This window comes from Vidua macroura, chromosome 16, assembly GCF_024509145.1.
Source record: "Vidua macroura isolate BioBank_ID:100142 chromosome 16, ASM2450914v1, whole genome shotgun sequence".
Lineage (NCBI taxonomy): Eukaryota > Metazoa > Chordata > Aves > Passeriformes > Viduidae > Vidua > Vidua macroura.
Window position 1 is genome coordinate 16771054 of NC_071586.1, and position 21134 is coordinate 16792187.

General features: G+C 44.5%; 1 protein-coding gene across 1 annotated transcript; it reads left to right on the forward strand.

Annotated features, from left to right (window-relative positions):
- The first annotated feature begins 4796 nt into the window (after nucleotides 1-4796).
- Nucleotides 4797-20201, forward strand: IL21R (interleukin 21 receptor). The gene is made up of 9 exons (XM_053991633.1): nucleotides 4797-4878; nucleotides 9222-9296; nucleotides 12366-12471; nucleotides 13094-13290; nucleotides 14765-14916; nucleotides 15316-15493; nucleotides 16785-16881; nucleotides 17685-17766; nucleotides 18281-20201. The coding sequence occupies exons 2-9, from the start codon at nucleotides 9242-9244 to the stop codon at nucleotides 19187-19189; spliced, it is 1776 nt and encodes a 591-aa protein (XP_053847608.1). The 5' UTR covers nucleotides 4797-4878; nucleotides 9222-9241; the 3' UTR covers nucleotides 19190-20201.
- Nucleotides 20202-21134: the final 933 nt, after the last annotated feature.

A 21134-nucleotide genomic window follows, 5' to 3' on the forward strand; every position in this document is an offset into this window, starting at 1 on the left:
TCAGCAGGAACTTTCTGGTAAAAAAAGCAGGGAGACCAGTGAACTGGTTTGGTTTTCAACTGCGGGACTGTTGTCTTTCTAAGCAGATTGCTCCAAAGCAAAGGAAGAAACACAGTCAAGTGAGGAAGAGAGCACTTTCCAGATACCTCACTAACACAACCAAAGTTAAAGTCTAATGAATCACCATACATTGGCCTGTTTTCCCAGAGTGCCTAATAACAGCTATCAGTAGCACAGCTGGATTGCTAAATCCTGAGTGTTTTCATTCCTTATGACAAGCTTGTTGAGAAGAACTTTACATCTCTGCAGAACTCTGGCCAAAGGCACTTTGCTCTATTTGTCCCTTTTGCTGTCCTGCTTCCAATCTGCCCCTGCTGTAGCTTTCTATAACATTGAAAACTCCATACTGTCCCTCCAGTAAGACTGCAAGATGAAAGAGAACAAAAACTGGCAACAGCCCTAGTTGAACAGAATGGGGAACTGGCTGCTGTGGCATGTTTAGCTGTATGACGGGAGGAGCAGCTGTTTTGGTCTTTTTTTGCTCTTAGTCAGAATGCTGTCTATAAAACTGACCATCTTTGCATGAGACCTAAGATTCTATATTCTGAATGCAGAGAGGCAATTGTCATGGCAAAAGCTGTTACAGTACAGCCTGTGAGCCACAGTCTGTCTTCGGTAGAGGGATTACTGTGCTAGACCTGCCCCAGTCCAAGGAGCATAGCAGGCGTCCTAAGGAGTTCCTGCCCCAGTTTAGTGATGGATCAGCCATTTCCTTCATTCGGTCTCTACCCAGTTGTAAAGAGCAGGGCATTCATAACACTGTGGTATTTGTCCTCTGATTGAAGGCTACCAAGTTGGTGACTAATACGTAGTACTGGGATTTTCCTACTTGTTGCTGTTTCCCCAGCTCTTAGAAATGGGGAAATTTGCTATAAGCTGAAGGGTTTGAGGTTGACTGCTTCTCCCCAGCTCAGCTACTGCTGGTTTCACTTGCAATGAGCCACCCACACAGCAACAAGAATTATAATGAGGTGAGAAAGCACTGGACAGCGTTCTGGGGGTAGAATTTCCACGCCTGGGTCAACCTCATAACCGGTCCCCAGTTCTTGTTTTGACGCCCTAGGGAGTTTCTGTGAGAACCAGATGTGCATTGGCCGTGGCTGGCTGTGGAGCTAGTGCCTGTGGTAAACAGCCAGCTGAGGTCTGGAGGAGCTGGCCTGTACTGTGCTGCAAGTGCTGACCAGTGCACATGCCTGACAGGCCCTGGGCTTGAAGGTTGTGCAGGGCAGTTCACTGCTGGGCGGTCTTCCCCTTCCACTGCCTGGCTGAGGTGCTTCAGAAACACATAGCATGCTCCTCCACAACATGACGGGGGGCAATGAAGCCACAAAATACCTTGTTTCCTCTACTACAGCAGGAATTAGGATACACAGTTTGGCCTGTGCTGACTATTTCATGGCCTCATTCTGAGCTGTACTGGGCCCCTGCAAAAGACACTGTTGTTCAGAAGTATTAGGAATTCTTCCCACTTCTGGTCAAGCTGCCTTTGCTGTTCTTACAACTTAAAAACCTCTGGATCCGCTTCTATATTGGGTTTGTGTTGCAAGATTTTATAGTGGAGAGGGGCTACAAGGGTGGCTTTTCTGAGAAGCCACTCCCTTTCTGGCTTTTCTCCTAAAGACACATCACTTCACTGCCAGTGACATGAGAAGTCACCAAATCTGTTAGGACTGCATGTTCTGTGATTTACAGATGCAGCTGGCCACCTCCCTGCAGTGTGCTGTGTGAGGCCTTTGCTTTGCTTTGCACATGCTGCCACAGCCAGAGGCTGAAGACAGCTGGTGTGTTTTTCACCCTGTGACAGGTGCCGGAAGCTGCCTAAGGCACACTCCATTGCTGCACCAGCCCCAAGTGTGGAAGAGCTGCAGGCAGGATAGGTGGGACATGCTAATTTTTGACAGCTGTGGTAAAACAGAGCTCCACAAGATGCAGATGAGGATCTTGCCATAAACAGCTATGTGCCAGGAGCAGAGATCTGGGGACAAGCTGATTGATGTTGCCTTAAGGGGGTCAATTTCTGCCAACTTACATGGAAGGAGCAGGGAGTTCTGCCAGCATTGCCAACTCAGGTGAGCACTGTGGGAATGCGTGAGTCTTGCTGACCTCGTGCAGAGATGCTCTGGGCATGCTTTGCATGGTGCAGCTGCGGATGTTGGGTTTGAGCCTGAGCAGAGCTGTAGGTTTCTGTTCCAGATGGTCAGGGTGAGTTCACAAGCACAGTCATTCCTGTTTCTCTTTACCAGCATGTGTTGGGTGATTTCCTAAGAGAAGATAAAAGCCTCTGTGCAATCTCCTCCATGCGAGCAAGACGTACATAGCCACAGCTCTGTGAAGGTAAGCTCTTTTCCTCTGGCTAGAGCCAAAGTGATGTCCTCTTACTACAGCATTCATGCAGTATGGGTTCAGACTTGATGAATATTGGGGAAAACAAGAGACTGACCCCACTGTTGATAGCTACAGATAACTGGCAAAGGCAGAAGGGAGGCAGGAGGGCAGGATGCCGGGGTCTCTGCAGGTGACATTCAGTATTCACCAGACTGAAAACAATGCACTCCTCCCTCCCCTGCAGCATTCTGTGCTAGCTCACAGCCACCACCTGTGGAGCTTTGGTGTTTTTTAACCTGCTGCTTTGCTGACTAACACCTCTGCTTTCTGCCTGGCTTATTCATATTTTAGCTTGTTTCCTGGGCTTTGAGGTGGTTTCTTCTATTGCTTTCCCTTCCAGCAGAACACTGTTACTCATGTCTCAGCTGTTCTCCTGCCATTTTTCACTTATTATAATGTATGATTGTCTTCCTCCTAAATGTCACCAGCCAGTAATGGTGTCTTTGACCCTAAAGTTATGCCAGGTCTGTATCTTTGACTCTGCTGGGGATATTGGTTTAATTCTGTTATGACAGGAAGAAAGTAGAGATGTAGTACTGTTTCTCTGGAGTTTTTTATTTTTCTTTTTTGTCAAATCATGAACCTGATAACTCTAAGCATGACTGGTTTTATATCCTAGAGAAAGGAATTACCAGCTCTGAATGTTGTTTTTTCAATTATTTATCTTGCTGATAAATACGTAATGATGTTGCCCTTCTTCCAGTGATGGCAAAATGGTTTTGAGTCATGAATAACAGAATCTACCAAGCCTTCCCTTGTGTGCTCTTCACGCTTGCTTCTTGATGAATATTACTGCTGCAGGCTAGGCTGAAATTACAGTTTTTATGAGTTAAATTTGAGGAAAACAGGCCTTTTGGTGCAATATGTTTAAATTTATAAAGCCATTGGTCTTACAGTTCTACCAGTGTTGCTGTTTTTAAAATTAGCTCTGTAATATCAAATGCATATTATTGCATGGTTTAAAAGTAGTGTGGCTTGTGACTGCCAGACTATCACTCTTTGGACTGATCACACATGCTGCTCTTTCCCTCCCTCCTCTGCACAAATAAAAATATTGGCACACCTTGGAGAGTCCTGTGTAATAAGGGGACAAAAGCTACACCACTGTCCTGGTGTGCTATCCTCACAACAGAAAGATATTGCTAAGAGCCTAGGAAATTTCTGACTTAGCCACTCAGCCTCATTAACCCTGTACTGTCCCACACTGCACTCAAGAGAGGTGACAATCTCCACAACCCACAGGCACCATCAGCTGAGACAAGTCTTTTCTAGAAGCTTGGGCCTGACATTGTGCCTGTAAGTGATCCTCAAGGCCTGAGAAGAGAGAGCTGGTTTTTCACAGAAGCTGCTCCAAACACAATGAGGAGTAGCTTCTGGATTAAGTTGTGTGACCTTCTCCATGCATGTTCTAACAGTGTACAACCAGCTCAGTTACCAGCAACTACCTGGCAAGCATGGTCAAGAGCCACCTGCCCTGGCCTGAACATTCCAAAACATCTGTTTTTCACAGGGTGAGTCAGAGGTACGGAGGGCTTAACATAGAGCTCCCTCATCCTGCACCCTGCTGCTTTGTGCTAACTTCACTGCTGCAGTCTTCTTGGGTAATTACAGCTCTTTGTTCTTCCTCCTAGCTCCTCCTACCTTCACACTGCGTTCTGTGTGCCAAATCCCTCCATAGTTGCTGCTCATTTCCCTCTTGTCCAAGGATACAGTGAGTGTGCCTGGGTTCCTTGAAGACCCTTTAAATGTATAATTAGGTGAGTTGATGGACCCTCCCTCAGTGTCAACCTTGCAATCTAAAGAGACCCAGCCCAGACACAAGTCACGGGCATGAGATACGACAGGGATGAGCCCCTCACCTGTGTAGGAGCCAGATGACCTCCCTGCCTGTGGTCTAAGGACAGGTGCTGTTGCCCTGATCCTGGGACCATTTTGGGAATGGATGGAAGCTGAACACAGTGGTGTTTGACTGTCTCCAATGTGGCTCGTGCCATACTATGCAGTTTGGCTTAGCCCTTTAATACCTTGACACTGATGCCTCCTCACTGCACAAATCTAAGCCCCACTATGACCTTTTAGATACGAGGCTTGTGAGTTTTTATCAGCTCTCCCACCCTTTTCTCATGTAAGAAAGCAGAGCAGTACAGTAATAAATGTTGTGTGGGTGTTTGGTCTTAATTCATCACCTCCTCTCACCACATCCTTCTGTTGGCACAGTAATACTGATACAGTGGTGACGTCAATCTCCATTTATCGCTGTGTATTCCAATACACCACGGCCCTTGCTTGTGCACAAGTAGGCTTTGCTCTTACTCGGTGCTGAGGAGACCCACCTGCTCCTCAGCTGCCCAGGCGGGGTCCACAATTGCAGTAATGATTTAGCCAGGCTGGTCATGGAAGTGTTGGAGGGCTGAAATGCACAGAACAGGGCAGGTAATATCCATGTTTCCACCAATTTTCCCTGCTGCCAGTTTGTTCGTGCTTGATGTTGCAACTTCACTGTAAATCTTTCTTATAGCTGATGTGGCTCTTGTGCCCCAGCTGTCATTGCTCTTAGCCTCTGGACAGCCAGAGCACCCCTTTGTCTCCCTGTTGCTTCAGCTTTCTGATCAGATGGCAATGTGCATTGATAATGATTTTTTTTCAAGAAGAAAGCTTATTTGGGCATATAACTGGTGGACTGTGTCTTCCATTCCTTTTCTGCTTGGGTGCAAAAAATTAATTTTCTCATGCTTGGAAATACTTTTTTCACTTTCTTTTTTTTACTTAAACTGAGTTCATAATTAGTTTTGATTTGGGGTTTGGTGTTTTTTTTTTGGTTTTTTGGGGATGTTTTTTCTGGTAGGTTTTTTTGTTTGTTTGTTGTTGGTTTGGTTTGGTTTTTGGGTTTGTTTGTGTGTGTGTGTGTTTTGTTGTTGTTTTGGGGTTTTGGGGTTTTTTTGTTTTGTTTTTTAATGTTTTTTAAGTACATACATTTCCTGAAAACAGTTCAAACTGTGAGCTTAGACTGCATCAATGTTTGGCAGCTTATAGCATCATATTTCCAGATCCTTAACAAAAATAATCTTCATAAATGTCTGTCTGTATTGGTCCTATTTCCTATTCTCAGGTATATTAAAAACTTGTAGTAGCATCATTTACATGTGTATATTATGAATGGCTACTCAGCTTTATTGCTGTGGTCTCATAAGGATGTTCCAGAGTTTGCAGATGTGGTACTTGGCAGCTGTACAATGCTTGACATTTTATAACAAGTGTCTGTGTTGCAAGGATGCGTGAAGATGATTCTGAGTCCCCATTTCACAGACCAAGAAAATGAAATGAAGCAGTAGAAAGGACTTTTCTAATGCCAGACTGGGAGTAAGTTCCTGCCTCTGCTCATTGCTCACTGCCATTCTTTCCTCCAGGTGAATAATCACATGCTGACAGATAGAAGCAAATGGGAAGGGTGTAACAAATGGAGGGACGTAGGAAAGGTGGGGGTCCCAATAATAGACTGGGGTTGAAGCTTGCAGGGGGCCTGACTGGAGCATGCTTCAGAATTAGGGCTGCTATACATTTCCACTGAAGTCATTAAGTCTTTGGTATCAAAGACCACAAAGACGCTGCTGCAGAGCTGCAGCTTTCCCAGCTCTTCTGCACATGTCTTGTCTGTCCATGCCTTATGATAATAATCTGGAGCACATCCAGGAGTCAGACAGTTTCAGCAGTATTGAAACTGTCTATGGTGCTCTTAGAGGTCACAGTCCTTTCCTACCACACTGAGGTAGGGAAAGAGAAAGAGATAAATGTTGGACTAATTTGTGGGCACTGGTGAGGCTAAGAGATGGGACAGTGGCATCCCAACTGAGGAAGTATTGTCTCTTTGTTTCAGCTATTTTAGCAGATCCTACCAGTTTTCTTATTTTTGCTACTGTGCTCTTCCTCATGAATCTTCCTTCTAGATTACAAGGCTTTATGCTAACCTCTCCCCATTGTGTAATGGCAGTCTCTGGGAACTCTGTAAGACATCTACCCAATGAGCTACTTGGGCTCGTTGCTTTGACTTTTTCCAGTTCAGTCCTGCCTGTCCCTTCAGGTCGATGGTACCATTCTCTGAGCAGAGAAAGAAAAGTAGGGGAGGCCCTTGAAAGAAACCACAGTCCAATAGGTAAAAGCAGCAAAGACTTTCCTTGCATTGGTCTGTTCATTTAGACAGGAATAAGCATAAAAGCAGGGAGCTACTGCAATATCGTGAATACGAAGCATCAGAGGCTCTGCCAGTTGGATTCTGAAATAAGTGGTGGGTCTGCAGGCCTCTCTGAGGGCCCAGGTTTCCTTTTCCTTTTCCTTTTCCTTTTCCTTTTCCTTTTCCTTTTCCTTTTCCTTTTCCTTTTCCTTTTCCTTTTCCTTTTCCTTTTCCAAGTTGCCTTTCTTTGTTTTCCATGGTGGACAAGAGCGTGGAACATGACAGTCACAATACTAAGTGATGCTGAGATGGGCTCATGGTGCAGCCAGTCTTAGCATGAAGTCAGCTGAGCAAGTTTCAGCTGGCAGGATGACAGCAAGCCTTCCTCAAAGGAATGAGGATTTGGAAAAGAGCCGTGGAAGATGGGTGAGATCACAAGGTGGAGTTAAAGTGGAGTTAGACAGTGGACTGTATCTCAGTGACTAGGGACTGCGCTGCCAGAAGTAGTGGTAATGACAAGAGTTATTATACAGAGAAAACTTGGAGAGGTGCTTGGACCAGAGGGGTCAAGAAAAGGTGTTTACTCAAGGCAATGTGTGATGCAGAAAGAAGGGCTGGAGTACGAAGGCAGAGAGTTTGCCCTGCCACTGGCAACAGGTGAGGGAGGATGGCAGGGCGCCTGGGGCTCCTTGCTGAGCTGGAACAGTGCTTCATGGGCAGGGTTTGTTTGGCAGAAAAGAAGGGGCAACAGCTACATCATTGCTCCCACAGCAAGGTGTGACACAGTGTGTTTGTGGCACCTCCAGAGCGAGTCTTTCTAGTCTCACCTGGGCACTGACACCCTGAGAGCACATCTGTGAGCTCACATGAGGCTGCAGGGGCTTTCTGGTGGCTGCAAAATTTGTTTTGCTTTCCTTATTTGAGTAAACCTGGGAAATTTTTAAACACCACAAATGTTCTCCAAGTCTTAAAGGCTTCATGGGTTTCTCTCTGCTGGGTGATTGCCTGAGTATTTGTTGTTTGTGATGAATGCTGCATAGGCACTCCAGGACCTGGATACCTGAAACCCCCCATATGAATACAGGCTGAGGGACAAACAGATTGTCAGCTCTGCTGACAAGGACCTGTGGGAAGTGGTGGATAAAATCTGGCCATAAGCAGGCCATATGTGCTGGTAGCCCGGAAGCTCCTGTATCCTGGGGTTCTTCCCCAGCAGTGTGGGCAGCTGATAGAGGCAGAGGATTCTCCTACTCTTCTCTCTTGAGATCCTACCTGGTGTTCTGCCTTCAGGTCTGGGACCCGCAATGTGACAAGCATGTGGAGCTGCTGTATTGAGTCCAGAGGAGGCCACAGAGATGCTTCAAGGGCTGAAGCACCTCTGCTATGTATGACAGGCTGAGAGAGTTGGACTTGTTCAGCCTGGAGAAGAGCAGGCTTTGAGGAGACCTTACTGTGACCTCTCATTATTTAAAGGGAGCCAGTAAGAAAGATAAGGACAAACTTTTTAACAGAGTCTGTTGCAACAGGACAAGGGGTGATGATTTTTAAATTAAAAGGGTAGATCAGACTCTGTGGCATGACATATGGGCCCTTCCTGCTGTCTGTGCATCCTTGCAACTTGCTTTCAATTAAACTATGTAATACACATTGCTTCTCCAAAGTCTTGTCCCATTTAAGAATACCTTGAGAAAACAGTGCTGAAGTCTGTACCAGGTATCAACAGCCAATCCTCTGCAGAGAGCACATTTTAAGTCTTTCTGTGCACATCCATGTGTTTCCATAAATATTTAAATGCTGTGAAAACACAGCCTTAAATACATTATATGACTCGAGGGCTTTGTCTTGGAGCAGGAGCTGTGGGTTGAACAGTCATTTGTATGTGATGCCATTTCCTATGTTTTAAACATCCTGCTGTCATCTTTTCTGAAGACTTTCTTGTAGGTTCTCTTCATTATACCATCAGGGCAGCCTTTCCCTGCAGTCAGTACTGTACATTGTTCTCTTGGATGCAACATGGGAGGCTGGGTTTTTTTTCTTTTTTTCTCTGGTCTGTCTTTCTGGAGTCCCTTAACTAGATATTTCTTGCTTATTTAACTACAGGTAGGCCAAATCAATGAGTTCTCACTAGCTTTCCTCACACAGACCCACAATGATATTCAGACTCCATTTGGCTAATTCACTGCATAGCTGTTTAATCTGCAGCAATGTCACTTCTAGTGGCAAGCCATTCCTAGTTGTAAGATACTAATGAAGAAAAAATGCGTTAGCAATTAAGCTAAGAGTCTTTCTTGTTGCCTGGATAGCCCAAGCTGCAGTCACTTTGCTGCTTTCTCTGTGCATGTGCTAGCAAGGAGCAAAGATTTCACTGACCTTGCTTATGGCAAGTTGGCAGGCTGTTGGTCATACCCCCCTTAGCCCATGGAATAGATACACACAGGAGAGCTGAAATTAATTGTCTAAATAAGGCAGTCTACTTTTAAACGTTTAAATGAAAGCAAGATTAATTCCACCTCAACCTTAATCAAGTAAATGTCTGAGCAGAGCTCTAAATTGGTTGTGGGAGTCTTGTTTGTGGTTGTTTTGTTTTGTTTTTTTTTTTCTTCCCTAGGACATCCAGTGGGAACTACCATGAAGAACAAACTGTGGCTCCAGAATATTTTCTTCTGCCTTTTATTCCAGTACAGTAAGTCCTCAGATATTTCTTTCAGGTTGTACAACCACAGGATTTATCTTGGTGGCCATATGTGCCAGCTCTGATGAGATGTGCATGGCATAAAGTTGCCATGGGACAGCAAGCACAAGATAAGGTCCCCGGGGAGAGAGTTCCATGCAGTAATGAGTGGAGGACAGGCACAGGAAGGTGCACAGCTGGGCAGAGTTCAGCCAGGCTGTGCATGGCTCTGGGGAGCAGCACCAGTGGAGAACCTGCAGAGGCAGTGCCTGCCTTGCACTGAAATGTCTCCTAGTGACATTAGAGTAGGATTTCCCCCACCAAAAATACCCTTTGCTGTAGAAAAGGTTCTGGTGGCCAAGACCAGGATATCCCCAGGGTTGCTGTTTGCTGGTCAGCCAGGGTCAGTGTAGTGAACCTCTCCTAGTCTGAGTCCCTTTGCTTAGGACTGGACTGTGCATACAGTCACCCCCCCCACTCTTTTTCTGGCTCCTACCCAGACTGCAAACTCCAGCTGACTCAGAGCTGACTTTCTGAACAGATCAGCTGGACAGAAAAAGGCAGTGACAACCATGTCTGCAGGGAATCATGCTGCTTACCTGCTGCTTGTAGGCAGAGCATTGGACCTGCCCCAGACCTAAATAAGGAAAAAAAGATGCATTCAGAATTATATCTTCATGTCATAGGGGACCACTGTGATGTCTGATCTGAATTTTGTGTGATGCAAGCCAGGGAATTACCATGTACTAATTTCAGTTTGGATCAATCTAGATCTTACTGTTAAAAGTATTCGAGTTTTGTTTCTGAAGCTGCCAAGGAGAGACATTTCATCCTAGATCTAACTAATTGGTTTTAGGACACTTAATTATTCCTTTCCCAGTAAAAAACTGTCCTCTTAATTTTGTTAACAGATTCTTGCCCAAAGATACCCTTGCAACTTAACAGCTACCTAGGAATAGTAGTCTGTCTACCTAGGAATATTAATCTGTTTGACTAATTAACATAATAGCATAGAAGAACACTAATTACTGATGCTTAATAGCCTATTAATACTTGCTGCCCTTTCTAAAGGCATGCAAGAGATTCTTAACCCCATTTTTTCTAGGAGAATAAAGTTAGGCTAAAAGAGAAAAAGTATGTTGCTCAGGATTCTGAACTAAACAGTGCTTGGTCCAGGACCCTCAGAAGCGTCTATTGAGGGTTCAAAATAAAACATGAGAACTCAATGAAAACTTTAGAAAGAATTTCTGAAGTTGGTGTGAAATTAAAAAGTCAAAATAAAGGTTTAAAAAAATCATATGTACATCCTTGGGACCAATCTGTTGCAAACATCCCCAAATTTCTTCTGCCACTATCCTAAACCTTTGGGTTGAGGATGATTTTGTATGCAAATGTCAGTGCTGCCCAGAGCTTGTGTAGGAGAGTAGTGTGTGCTCTGATATGTGAGGACAAAGAAGTAAATGCTGTGATGGGTGACTTCAGCAAGGAAAAGTTGGACTTTGTTTTCCTCTGGACTTACCCCACCCTAGAAGGAAGCTGCACCCTCCGCTGCACACACCTGCTGTTCGTTGTGACTGTAAATGCAGACAACTTGTTTATGTGGACAGCCATTTAATCTGGAACAGATGTTTCTGGTCCATCATTGCACACACTGTCTGTATTCCATGGTGGTTCTCTGTGTACAGCTTCAGATGTAAGATTGGGCATTGGAGTTGTTGAGCATATCACATTAGCAAACAAGACTCTGGACATAAGCATGTTGCAACAGGGAAGGAGGAAGCAGGGAGTGCAGCTTCTCTAACCAAGAAAGCAGCAGAACAACAAAGGGAAGTGAGCTTGCAGCATGGTTAGCATCAAAGGGTTTGGTTGCCTGATGGCTGCAAAGTAGTGTGTTCTCAGGAGGCTGGGAGCAGCCTTTACAGCAGGGGAGGACACATGCTTGATTTAAGCATGGATGTAACAGTCTTGAGTCTTTTCCTAGATGATGGCCATTTTATTTCCATCGAAAATGGGTAATACTTTATGTGTCAGAAATGAATGGTCACTGCAGTAGGCATGGTTTGAACCAGCATGGCATGCTGCATCTCCTGCAGGCCCTTCCTCATTCAGCCATTCCCAGTGTAATGGTGATAGTTCTTGTCAGCCCAGGGAGCTGTCAGGAGGGGACTTGTCAATGCAGACTTTTCTCACTGTGCTACTATCTCGCCTGCCTTGAAATCCAGGAAGAAAAGTGTGCTATGTACAGGACAATTGTACTTTTATAAAACACATACTGGATACCGCTCTGTGAGCAGAGCTCCTGCAGAACAAGTACAAAGAGTATAAATGATGCTTTGTGACCCCTTTCAAAAAATTATTTGATTTTCCTAATGACCAGTATAAGTTCTACAATTGCGTTTCAAGTTCTCTTGAGAAGTCTGTAATTAATAAATTGTGCTTATTAGAATGTTTTATAGAAATTATAGTAACTACAAATTTGCAGTATTTTTTATTCTCAAATTTAATGAAAAACATACTTCAAGACTCTGGAGCTGGACATAAAAAGTATTGATAATGCAGATATCAAGCTTTAGAAAACAGAAAAGAGAATGGCAAAGAAAAAATTATTAAAATAGCACTGGAAAAATGTGTAAAGTGCTATGTAGATGTACAAAGAAAACTAGACTAGCAATGAACAGCACTCAATTTAGAAAGTGGTATCATTAAAATGTTTGAATATGCTACTGTTTCTTACTGGGTTTCAGGCCTCTTCTATGTGCCATATAAGCTAAGATTCTTGCAGAAATATGTGACTCTGCTGTAGTGATTCTATGAGAATCACAATTTGGGCATTTCCTGATTTTGGCTGCCACAGCATTTTTAATAGGTTTTTGTTTGACACTTATCTTGCTGTCACCCTTGACTTGTCACCCTGTAGAGCTGGAACACATCTTATGCTCCAAAACTGGAGACTTTCAGTGGGAGGGAGGACGGTTGTCAGAGGCTGGTCTGTTCCCTTCAGATTTAGTGGGAACCCTGAGGAGTGCATATGTTGATTTATCACAGAAATTGATATTGTGTTTTCTCTTTCCAAACCTACAGCTATGTGTTGTGAAAGCCTCACTTGTTTTGTGGACTATGTAGAGACCCTGTCCTGTATCCTGCGAAATGAGTTGGGTGCCAGTTCATACAATCTCACTGCTACATGGTATGTCTTGGTGGGATGAGCGAAGTCCAGTTAGCAGGAGCCTCCACATGGCCATAGCACAGTGGCAACCTTCTGTCCACTTTGTTAGGTAGAAATCCTGTTTTTGCTGCCATGCTGGTTTTTCACTTGGTATTTTGCACTCCAGTTACAAACTGACTTCTTCCCTAGCAAAGGACCCCTGGTTCCTGCCTCCACTGACTGTGCTTCTTGCTGCTGACTGCTATGCTGACTCCAGCTTCCTTAGCATTGCCTTCTTTGCTGCCATGTGAATACCTTGCCCTTTGCTGCTGTTAAAAGTGAAAATTCACCCCTGTGTATTGGCAGGGCTCATGTAGATTGTCCAGTCTGCTGCTCTTCTGCCCTGGCAAGGAAGTGGATGCAGTCTTGGGCTGTGTAGCCCTGACAAGCACCTTTCCTTTCCAGAAACACTTTCCTATTTCTCTCAAAGATGCTAAGCTGAGCAAGTAGAAGGGGAAAAAAATCTGTTGAAGTTCAAAGATAATTTTTATTTGAACATGTTGATTTTTCATTTTAATAATTTCCTATGCTTGGTGGTTCAGCAACAAATTAATCCAACTACAGCATGTGATACATGCAGACTTCTTCGTTTTGGCTTTTTTAGGGTTCCTGAGGAAGATCCAGAAAATACTGTGGCTGCCTGCAGTCTCCTGCAATTGTCAAGAAACACCAGTCACATACAGTACATGTGCACTGTGGACATGACTGAACTCCTGGCAGATACCAAAGTCCAGGTGGATGTTACAGAGATAGCTGATAGGCATCATGTGCTTTCCAAAGTCTTTTATTTGTCAGACAACAGTAAGTATAAAAATGGTGAATTCCATAAATACTGTTTGACTTTATGTGCTAGCATAGTCTGGACAAGGAGTGAGAGTGGCAGCAAGCAGTGTGGGGCTACGTTTGCTGTACACTCATCTACATAAAGAACTGTGCTCTTATTATTGCTGTTATGCTTGAGGCTGAGCTTCGAGCTGGCTTGGTCCAGGCTTTTTGTGCGGAAATTCCTTTTCCCCATGAAGCAGTAGGGAATAAATATCCACCTTAGAGCAGTCTCATACCTAGGCTATGCAAGAGCTTGTTCTTGGCTGGATTCTAAAGGGCAGGAGGAATTACTTTATAACAAATGTCACAAATCACAGAATCCTTAAAATGGTTTGGGTTGGAAGAGACCTTAAAGATCATTCAGCCATGGGCAGGGACACCTTCCACTAGACCGCGTCGCTCGAAGCCCCATCCAACCTGATCTTGGACACTTCCAGGGGTGGAGCAGCCACAGTTTCTCTGAGCAATCTATGCTAGTTCCTCACCACCCTCACAGACAAGAATTTCTCCCTGACATCCCATCTAACCCTGTCCTCTGTCAGTATGAAGCCATTGCCCCTTGTCTTATCACTACATGCCCTTGTCAAAATCTTTCTCCAGCTCTCTTGTAATATCCAAGAAGATGGAGGTTCCCAAAAGGCTTTTGCAGTGGACACCTGAACCAACATGACATTATTTTGGGTGGCACAAGGTGTCCCAGATGTACTGGATGTGGCAGCTCCCCTTTCTGGGGCAATTCCTAATCATTTCTCCTGCATGATACAAAGACTTGAATGCAAGTCAGCTACATAGCTGACTTGGTGGAATGGTTGGTATGTTCTGGGCTGTGTATCAAACTGTGAAGAAAAGGAGTGGTTAGCCAGGCAGATGGCTACCACGCAGACATAGGAAAAGGATTTTTCTATTTGGCTTCTTCTGAAACTTTACTTGAGAAGTGTCATCTTTTTGACAAATGCCTTAACATTTCAGGAAGCCTCCTTGCTCCCACTGACAGACTAGAGATTGGGTAGTGGTGCTTTGCATATCTCCTAGAGGCCCTCATCCAAGGGCATCATAGCTCAGTGGTGGGCCTTGCAGACTGCTGGACTTCTGCGTTACTGCTTTTCAATATACGAACACTCCCTGCAGGGATACAGAAGCTTGCTTTTTGAGCAGATGGGACACGGAATAATCTCCCAGGAGTTTATTAGCTCTGTGTACTATCTTTCCTTCTCTATAGGCAGAGGAGGGTCAGAGACAAGCAGAAGATATTCAGAGAAATGTAGTCCTGACTTCATTATACTCCTCACATGTGAGGTTCTGTGCAGGGCTGAAGACAGGAATGCTGTGGATGTTCTCTAGCGTAGGAAGGGCAGCTTTGTTCCCTACTCACTCTGCATTGCTGATACCATGTTGGGCCATCTCTTAACTGTAGTAATCTTATAAAAGGTAACACCATCCTGTCTTTCAGTAAAACCACAGCCTCCATTCAACCTGACCGCTTTGTTCTCAGAGGGTTACAATATTTCTTGGGAAACCATCTACCAGAACTCTTCCTTCTACTTTTTGAATGAGGAGCTGGAATATCAGCTGCGTTACAAAAGAAGAACTGATACCTGGGAGGTAAGTGAGATATCAGTTTACCATCAAGTAGGGTGTACCAGAAAAGAAGAGGCCAGCACAATTAGGACAGTAGCACTGGTGGGAAAGAAGGGTTTTCATGGTTTAGAAAAAATGTCTCTAAAAATGTCTCTGCTGCTTGACTGGACTGAAAACAGGCAAACCCAAAACTTAATTGAGAAGCAGAAGCTGTGTGAGGAAGGCTGATAATTCATTTGATTCTCATGCTGTCCTGCCTGGAAGGCTCCCCCAGGATTACGTGCAGCTGCTGACCAGTCAGAGCATGGCCTTGCAGAAACAACATGAAAGCAGAAGAGGTTACTTTGCAGGCATCCTCACTGTGCAGCAGTGCGAGCAAAGTAAGAGCAGTCACTCTAGTGTTTGGTGTTTAATCGTTCACAGACTCAGAAGATTAAAGCTGTTCATGAAGATAAACGGACATTGGTAATCCTGCCGTGGGAACTACAGGCGAACACTGAGTACGAGTTCCAAGTGAGAGCTCGACCCCGGGAAGACAGTGGCTATGGTGGTTTTTGGAGTGAATGGAGTTCTCCGCTGTCATTGAAAACCAGCCCTACCGGTACATGCTTGCCCTTTCAATTAGTCCAGTGTCAGAGAATGCTTTCAGAAATTTAATAAAATCTAATTAATTAGAACAAATTTTAAACAGTCCAGTGAAGATAGGTATGGTTAGCTTCCTTACTGGTTATGTGAACCCCAAACCTGGGCTGTCAATATTGATGTTCTCACTGGGTGGCAGAAGAAGAGTGTTTGGTGGGGTTGGCTGTACATTTGGATGCCACTTGCACGAGTGCAGCCTCCAGCTTCCTTTTCAGTGTCAAATGTCCAGGGTCCTATTTGCAGCTTTCAGAAATGGGGGAGATCTCCTCTACTGGGTCTTCATGTTGTCTTCAGCTGAGGGGAGGGGGATCCTGCTCTCAAACCCAAGTTCTTTGTCTGGACTGTGATGTTGGGTCATGCTGGGCATGGATGTTTTGTTTGGTAGCCACCACTCTGCAGTACTCTGCAGGGAGTTCACAGTAAACGGATGTACACTGATGCTTGTCATGGTGGGACAGAGGCTATGAAAATAAGGAGCCTTTGCTCCAATAGAGCAGGTGCAAAATTACTGTGGACAATGCCAGCAGTATGTGCTGAGCTTCCCTGCTCTCACTGATCTGCAGCTTGAACTGAAGTATTACAGGGTTTACCTGGTGCAGTGGCAGCATGGCCAGACTCCATTTGCCAAGGGATATCCAAGTTCTGGATCTCAAAGGTGTTCCTTTTCATCACAGGTGGAGAGCAGCTACCAAACCGTCATCTAGTCAACACCTGTCTCTAATCAGCTGCACTCTTTCACTTGACAGATCATCTGTGGAGGTGTCCCTAAAATAGGAGTCAGAACACCAGGGGTCTTTGTGGGAAGGAGCTGTCCTGCCCTAACTATGTTGGCTGTCTATCTGTGGTGCAGCCAGGTTATAGGGCTGATGTACTGCTCCTTTCATTGATGCCGTCATCTCTGAGCACCCTCAATCAAGCCTGTCTGGAGTACTGATGCCCAGGTGACAGCCTCAATATCCCAGTGAGAGACTCTGGGATAGAAATTAATCATTTTGGTTGGAAAAGACCTCCAAGGTCATCAGGTCCAACCTTTGACTGATGGTCACTTAATCAACTAGACCATACTACTAAGAGTGATGTCCAGTCTCTTGACCTCCAAGGATAGTGACTTCACCATCTCCTTGGGCAGTCCATTCCAATGCTTGACAACATTTTCCATTCCAAAAACGCTTTTTCCTCTCACCATCTCCTGTTTATTGATCAGGGTATAAATGCAAGGTGAGCCTGAATGACCTTGTCTCTTTCTCCAGCAGTGACACAGACAGCAGGCACGGAATGGCTGTTGCTGTTTGGTATTGTCGTGGCAATCATGGCCTTAATCACAACATTTCTGGCCAAACAGCAGAGGTAAGAATGCTTCAGGAGGCAGGAGTTAATGCTTTTATTCTATCTTGTTAAAAATGGGGTGTTCATATGCAGCCTTCCTTGAGTCTTGTATATCTATGGGTGGGCAGCTATGAGCCTGTGAGGGACAGCCAAGAATGGTCACTGACTGATGTACTGCCCTGAGTGACCTGCTTTTCTCTGGGTCAGCTGGCTGGGCCAAGATGGTGGCACATGGGGATGAAGCAAGGACCACACAGCCTTCTGAGCTGTTCTCCTGGTCTTGTCTGTGCTCTGCAGTTGCCAAATAGAGCAGTAGCCAGAGCTAGCTGCCCCTTTCCAAAGCTGACATAGGTCCCTCAATGCTGGCTGGAGGCCTCTGTCCCTCTCAGAAGCTTCTTACGCCCTTGAAGAGATATGAGGTGCTGACATGGAGGAAGGCTGGGCTGGTGCAGAAATAGGGCTGGCACAGCCTAGGTCCAGAAGAATTGTATAGGGAAAAGTTCTGGCCTGCAGACCACAAACCAGCTTAGCCTCAGTGAAAATGCATTTCTAGCATTTGGTGCTTTTCCAGGAAGGAAAAAACTGGAACCTCTTACCTTAGTGTGAATGTGTGTGTGCAAGTGCTGAGGTCTCACCTCTAGTGAGGTTCACAAGAAAGGCTATTAGATGGCTCTGGCAGCACAAGACATCCTTGGAACCTCAGCTGCTTGCTAACTCACAAGGCTGGGCAAGTAATTCCAGTTGCTTGAAATGGATCTGGAGATGCCTTGTTTTGCATTTGTAATGTGTGCTTAACCCCAAAGCCTTTTTTTTTTCTCTTCCAGCTTGTGGAAGAAGATGGCTTGCATCCCAGACCCTGCTCCCTTTTTCAAACCTCTTTACATGGCTCATAATGGAGATTTTAAGGTAATAATGGGCTACACAAGTGAGTGGAGTATATGACAAACTAAAAGGCCATCATGCTATACTGAGCAAGGGTTTCTCATTAGGGCAGTAGAAGGAGAAATCTGTCTCAAATGAATGCCAAACATCTCCAGAAATAAGAACCAGAGGTTTCCAGTACCTGTTCAGTGCCATTAAAATCTTTATGTTACATTTATACTCCCTATTCTCTATAAGTGCTGTCTCAATGTGTGAGCTGAGTTCATGTGATTTCTGAAGCCTGAGATCCTGACGGGAGTGTCAGAGAAAACTGCAAAGCCATGCAAAACTCTCAGAGCTAATTATTTTTAATTACTTCAGTTAGTTCTCCTGCAGTTGCTCATGTCTCATAGTAACAGCATCCTCTTGTTATATTGGAGGAGTCAGTGATTTTAGAGTTTAATTTTTGCCTCCAAAAGTGCAAGAAATTTGGTTATTTCTGTGGAACCTCAAACCTTGTGATGCTAACCTCTCTCTCCCTGTGTTTCTTTTTCTGCAGAAGTGGGTTGGTGCATCCCATATGAAAATGACCTTTGATTTCTTTGAATGGGGAATAGTCCTTCCAGAAGTCCTAGAAGTTTACACCATGCATCCTTCCAACAGCACCCCACAGGAAGAGCTGCATGAGCTAAGAAAGAATCTGTCTTGCAAGCCCTGTGTGTCTTGCCTGACTACCCCAGGTCATGGTAGCCAGTCGCTGTGGCATAGTGTAAACAGTTGTGGTGGGACTGAGGACCAGTCATATGGGCACTTGTCAATTGATACAGTGACTGTGGCTGATGAATTTACATCTTGTAACTGCCACTGCAACCATGTGTACAGGGAACATGAGCATACCAACAAGCAAGATGATAGTGCTGGAGAACACGGTTACCCCAAGGTTAACCTTGATGAGGAAGACAGAAAGATGTCTAGTGACTTGCATTTGGCTGATCTGAGTACACAGGACAAGATACTTGCTTCAGGCTCTGTGTCCACAGACCACCTGAGGAGCACAAGTGTCCCAGTCAACCAGCAAGGAGAAAGGGGAGTGGAAGGAGGGGTGGGGAGCATCCTAGAAGCCCTTTGCTTGCAGCCTTATCAGTGGGATTTGGAAAATCCAGGTTCTCTACCTTCTCCTGATGGTGAAAGTGTTTCCTACAGTGAAGGCTCCTATGACTTCTTCCCTCACAATACAAAGCCTGGTGACAGTTATCCTTTGATCTGTGTAGATTTGGACACTATTGACAGTGGCTTTGTGGACTCAGACTGTGGAAGTCCAGTTGACTCTGAATTTGGGCAAAACAGTCAGACCATTTGTGGGCCCATCCCTCTTGAGCAGGAGGGGCAAGATTTTACACGGAGCTACGTTAAGCAGTGGGTCTCCTGTCGCTCTGAGAGCCCTATCAGTGGGACACAGACAAACTAAGGACTGGATGAGTGTGGGGCCTTTTCCATAGTGTGCCAGGAGCAAACTGCTAGCAAAATTCATAAGAGAAACAAAGTTTACTTTGTGTAAGCTGTATTGCATAAACTGACACCTGTTAGATCCACAGAAATATGCTTGTTTATATTCCCACTTATCCTATTAATGTCTCAAATTTGTTGTGATTGATTGTTCCTGAGTTTTGTTGGGTTTTGGTTTTTTTTAGACTCATCTATCAACCCTCCCTTGTTGTCAGAAAAATGTCAGAAAAAAAGATGTCAGAAAAATGTCAGAAACTGTACCTTGAAAATTATCCTTTGGCTTATATAGATATGCAAATTTTTTTGCAGTAACCTTATAAAGAGTACAGAACTTTAAGTTATTTTCCCTGGTATTCTCACATGACATAAGAGTTTGGTTGCACATGGAACCTCAGAATCATAACCGATGGGCAGGCATGTTTGCTACGTTAAAGTTCCCCTACCTTTCCAAACAACATGTGATGTTACTTTTCCTTCTGCTATCTTTGGCTCTTTAAACTCAGCTGTAGTAGTCTGTTAATTACAGAGGGCTCCAGACCTGTCCATGAGGATCAAAACTAATTCTTATGTAATCATTGCAAAAATGAGTGTACTAGAGACTAAACACAGCTCAGGTTTCACAAAGACTTTCCAGGTGGAGTCTGCAAAAGAAAAGACTTCAATATATATATAATTCTAAACAAATTGTCACTACTAGGCTTTTCTATTGAGTCAGACTCTCTCCCTGCACTTTTCAAGCAATTTAATTGAGCAGCTTTTAGAATTTTGCCAAAATTATTGAAACATTGTCCTACCTGGATATGCCTGCCACTTCTTCAGTTAACAGGTCAGTAGCACAAATTTTGAGCAATTTCTGCTAGCTAATAAAGCCAAATATGAAACTGCACTGTAACTTTGAATCTGTTTTTCTCTCTGACATCTCCATATCTCTGATTTGTTCAGGATAATTGTCTTCAAAAGACACTGAAAAATAATACTGAAATTGGATGTGAAGACCTTCATCTTACATAGACATAGTGCTACTAACCCATAGACTGCTTGGCTCCAGAAGCTCATATCTTGAGAGAACCTTTGTGATGAATGATGCATGTTTGCAGTGTAGTAATAATCTGTTGTTGCTGTGATACCAATAAACTCCCTTTCCTCACCCCCTTCTCTTACCTGAGACTATAGGCAACCCCACAGCTCCCTGAATGGGAGAGAGCACTATAGTAAAGAGAAGCTGATTTTTTGTAGGTGAATGTTGGGACAGTACTTCATTATATTCACATCCTCTGGTTTGATTGTTCAGATCCACCATGGTATTTGCTATGTTGATTTTGGACCTACATACTTAGTTTTGTCCATGTTGTTATTACTCCCTCAATACATCCCTAGCTCAATGGCTTTCTGGGTACTGTTCTAAGATATATTAGCTTCTTTGGTTTCTTCCCTCCTTATTTTCCATTTTTCTTGTCATGGGAAGTGTTGTCTTCATGTGCTGATGCATGCTCCCTGCTGCTACTGGTCCCTCACATGCCTTCCACAAGGCAGCAGAGAATCTCCTCAGCTCCACTGCCCTGATGAGTTGACTGCCCCACACTGTCCCATGAGAGCTGCTTGCATTGTGATTGTGTTGATGTGAATGTGTGCTGGACGGAAGCATTTCTGACGGTCTCAGCACAGTCTGCTGCAGCTTCATCTCACAGCTCTTTTCACTTCAGAAACTACACTATGGTAACTGACCCCAGGCTGCTTAAGGGAGAAACTTGCTTTTCTGGGGCCCTTTACATCTCAGTCCTGTATGCTCTGTTTCCGTTTGTATTGATGGCCCCAGAACTGCTGAAGGAACTGTTTCTGTTACTGGAACACTATCTGGCTGTACATCTCATACATGCTGGTGGTTTGGTGTTATGTTGGGCTGGAAG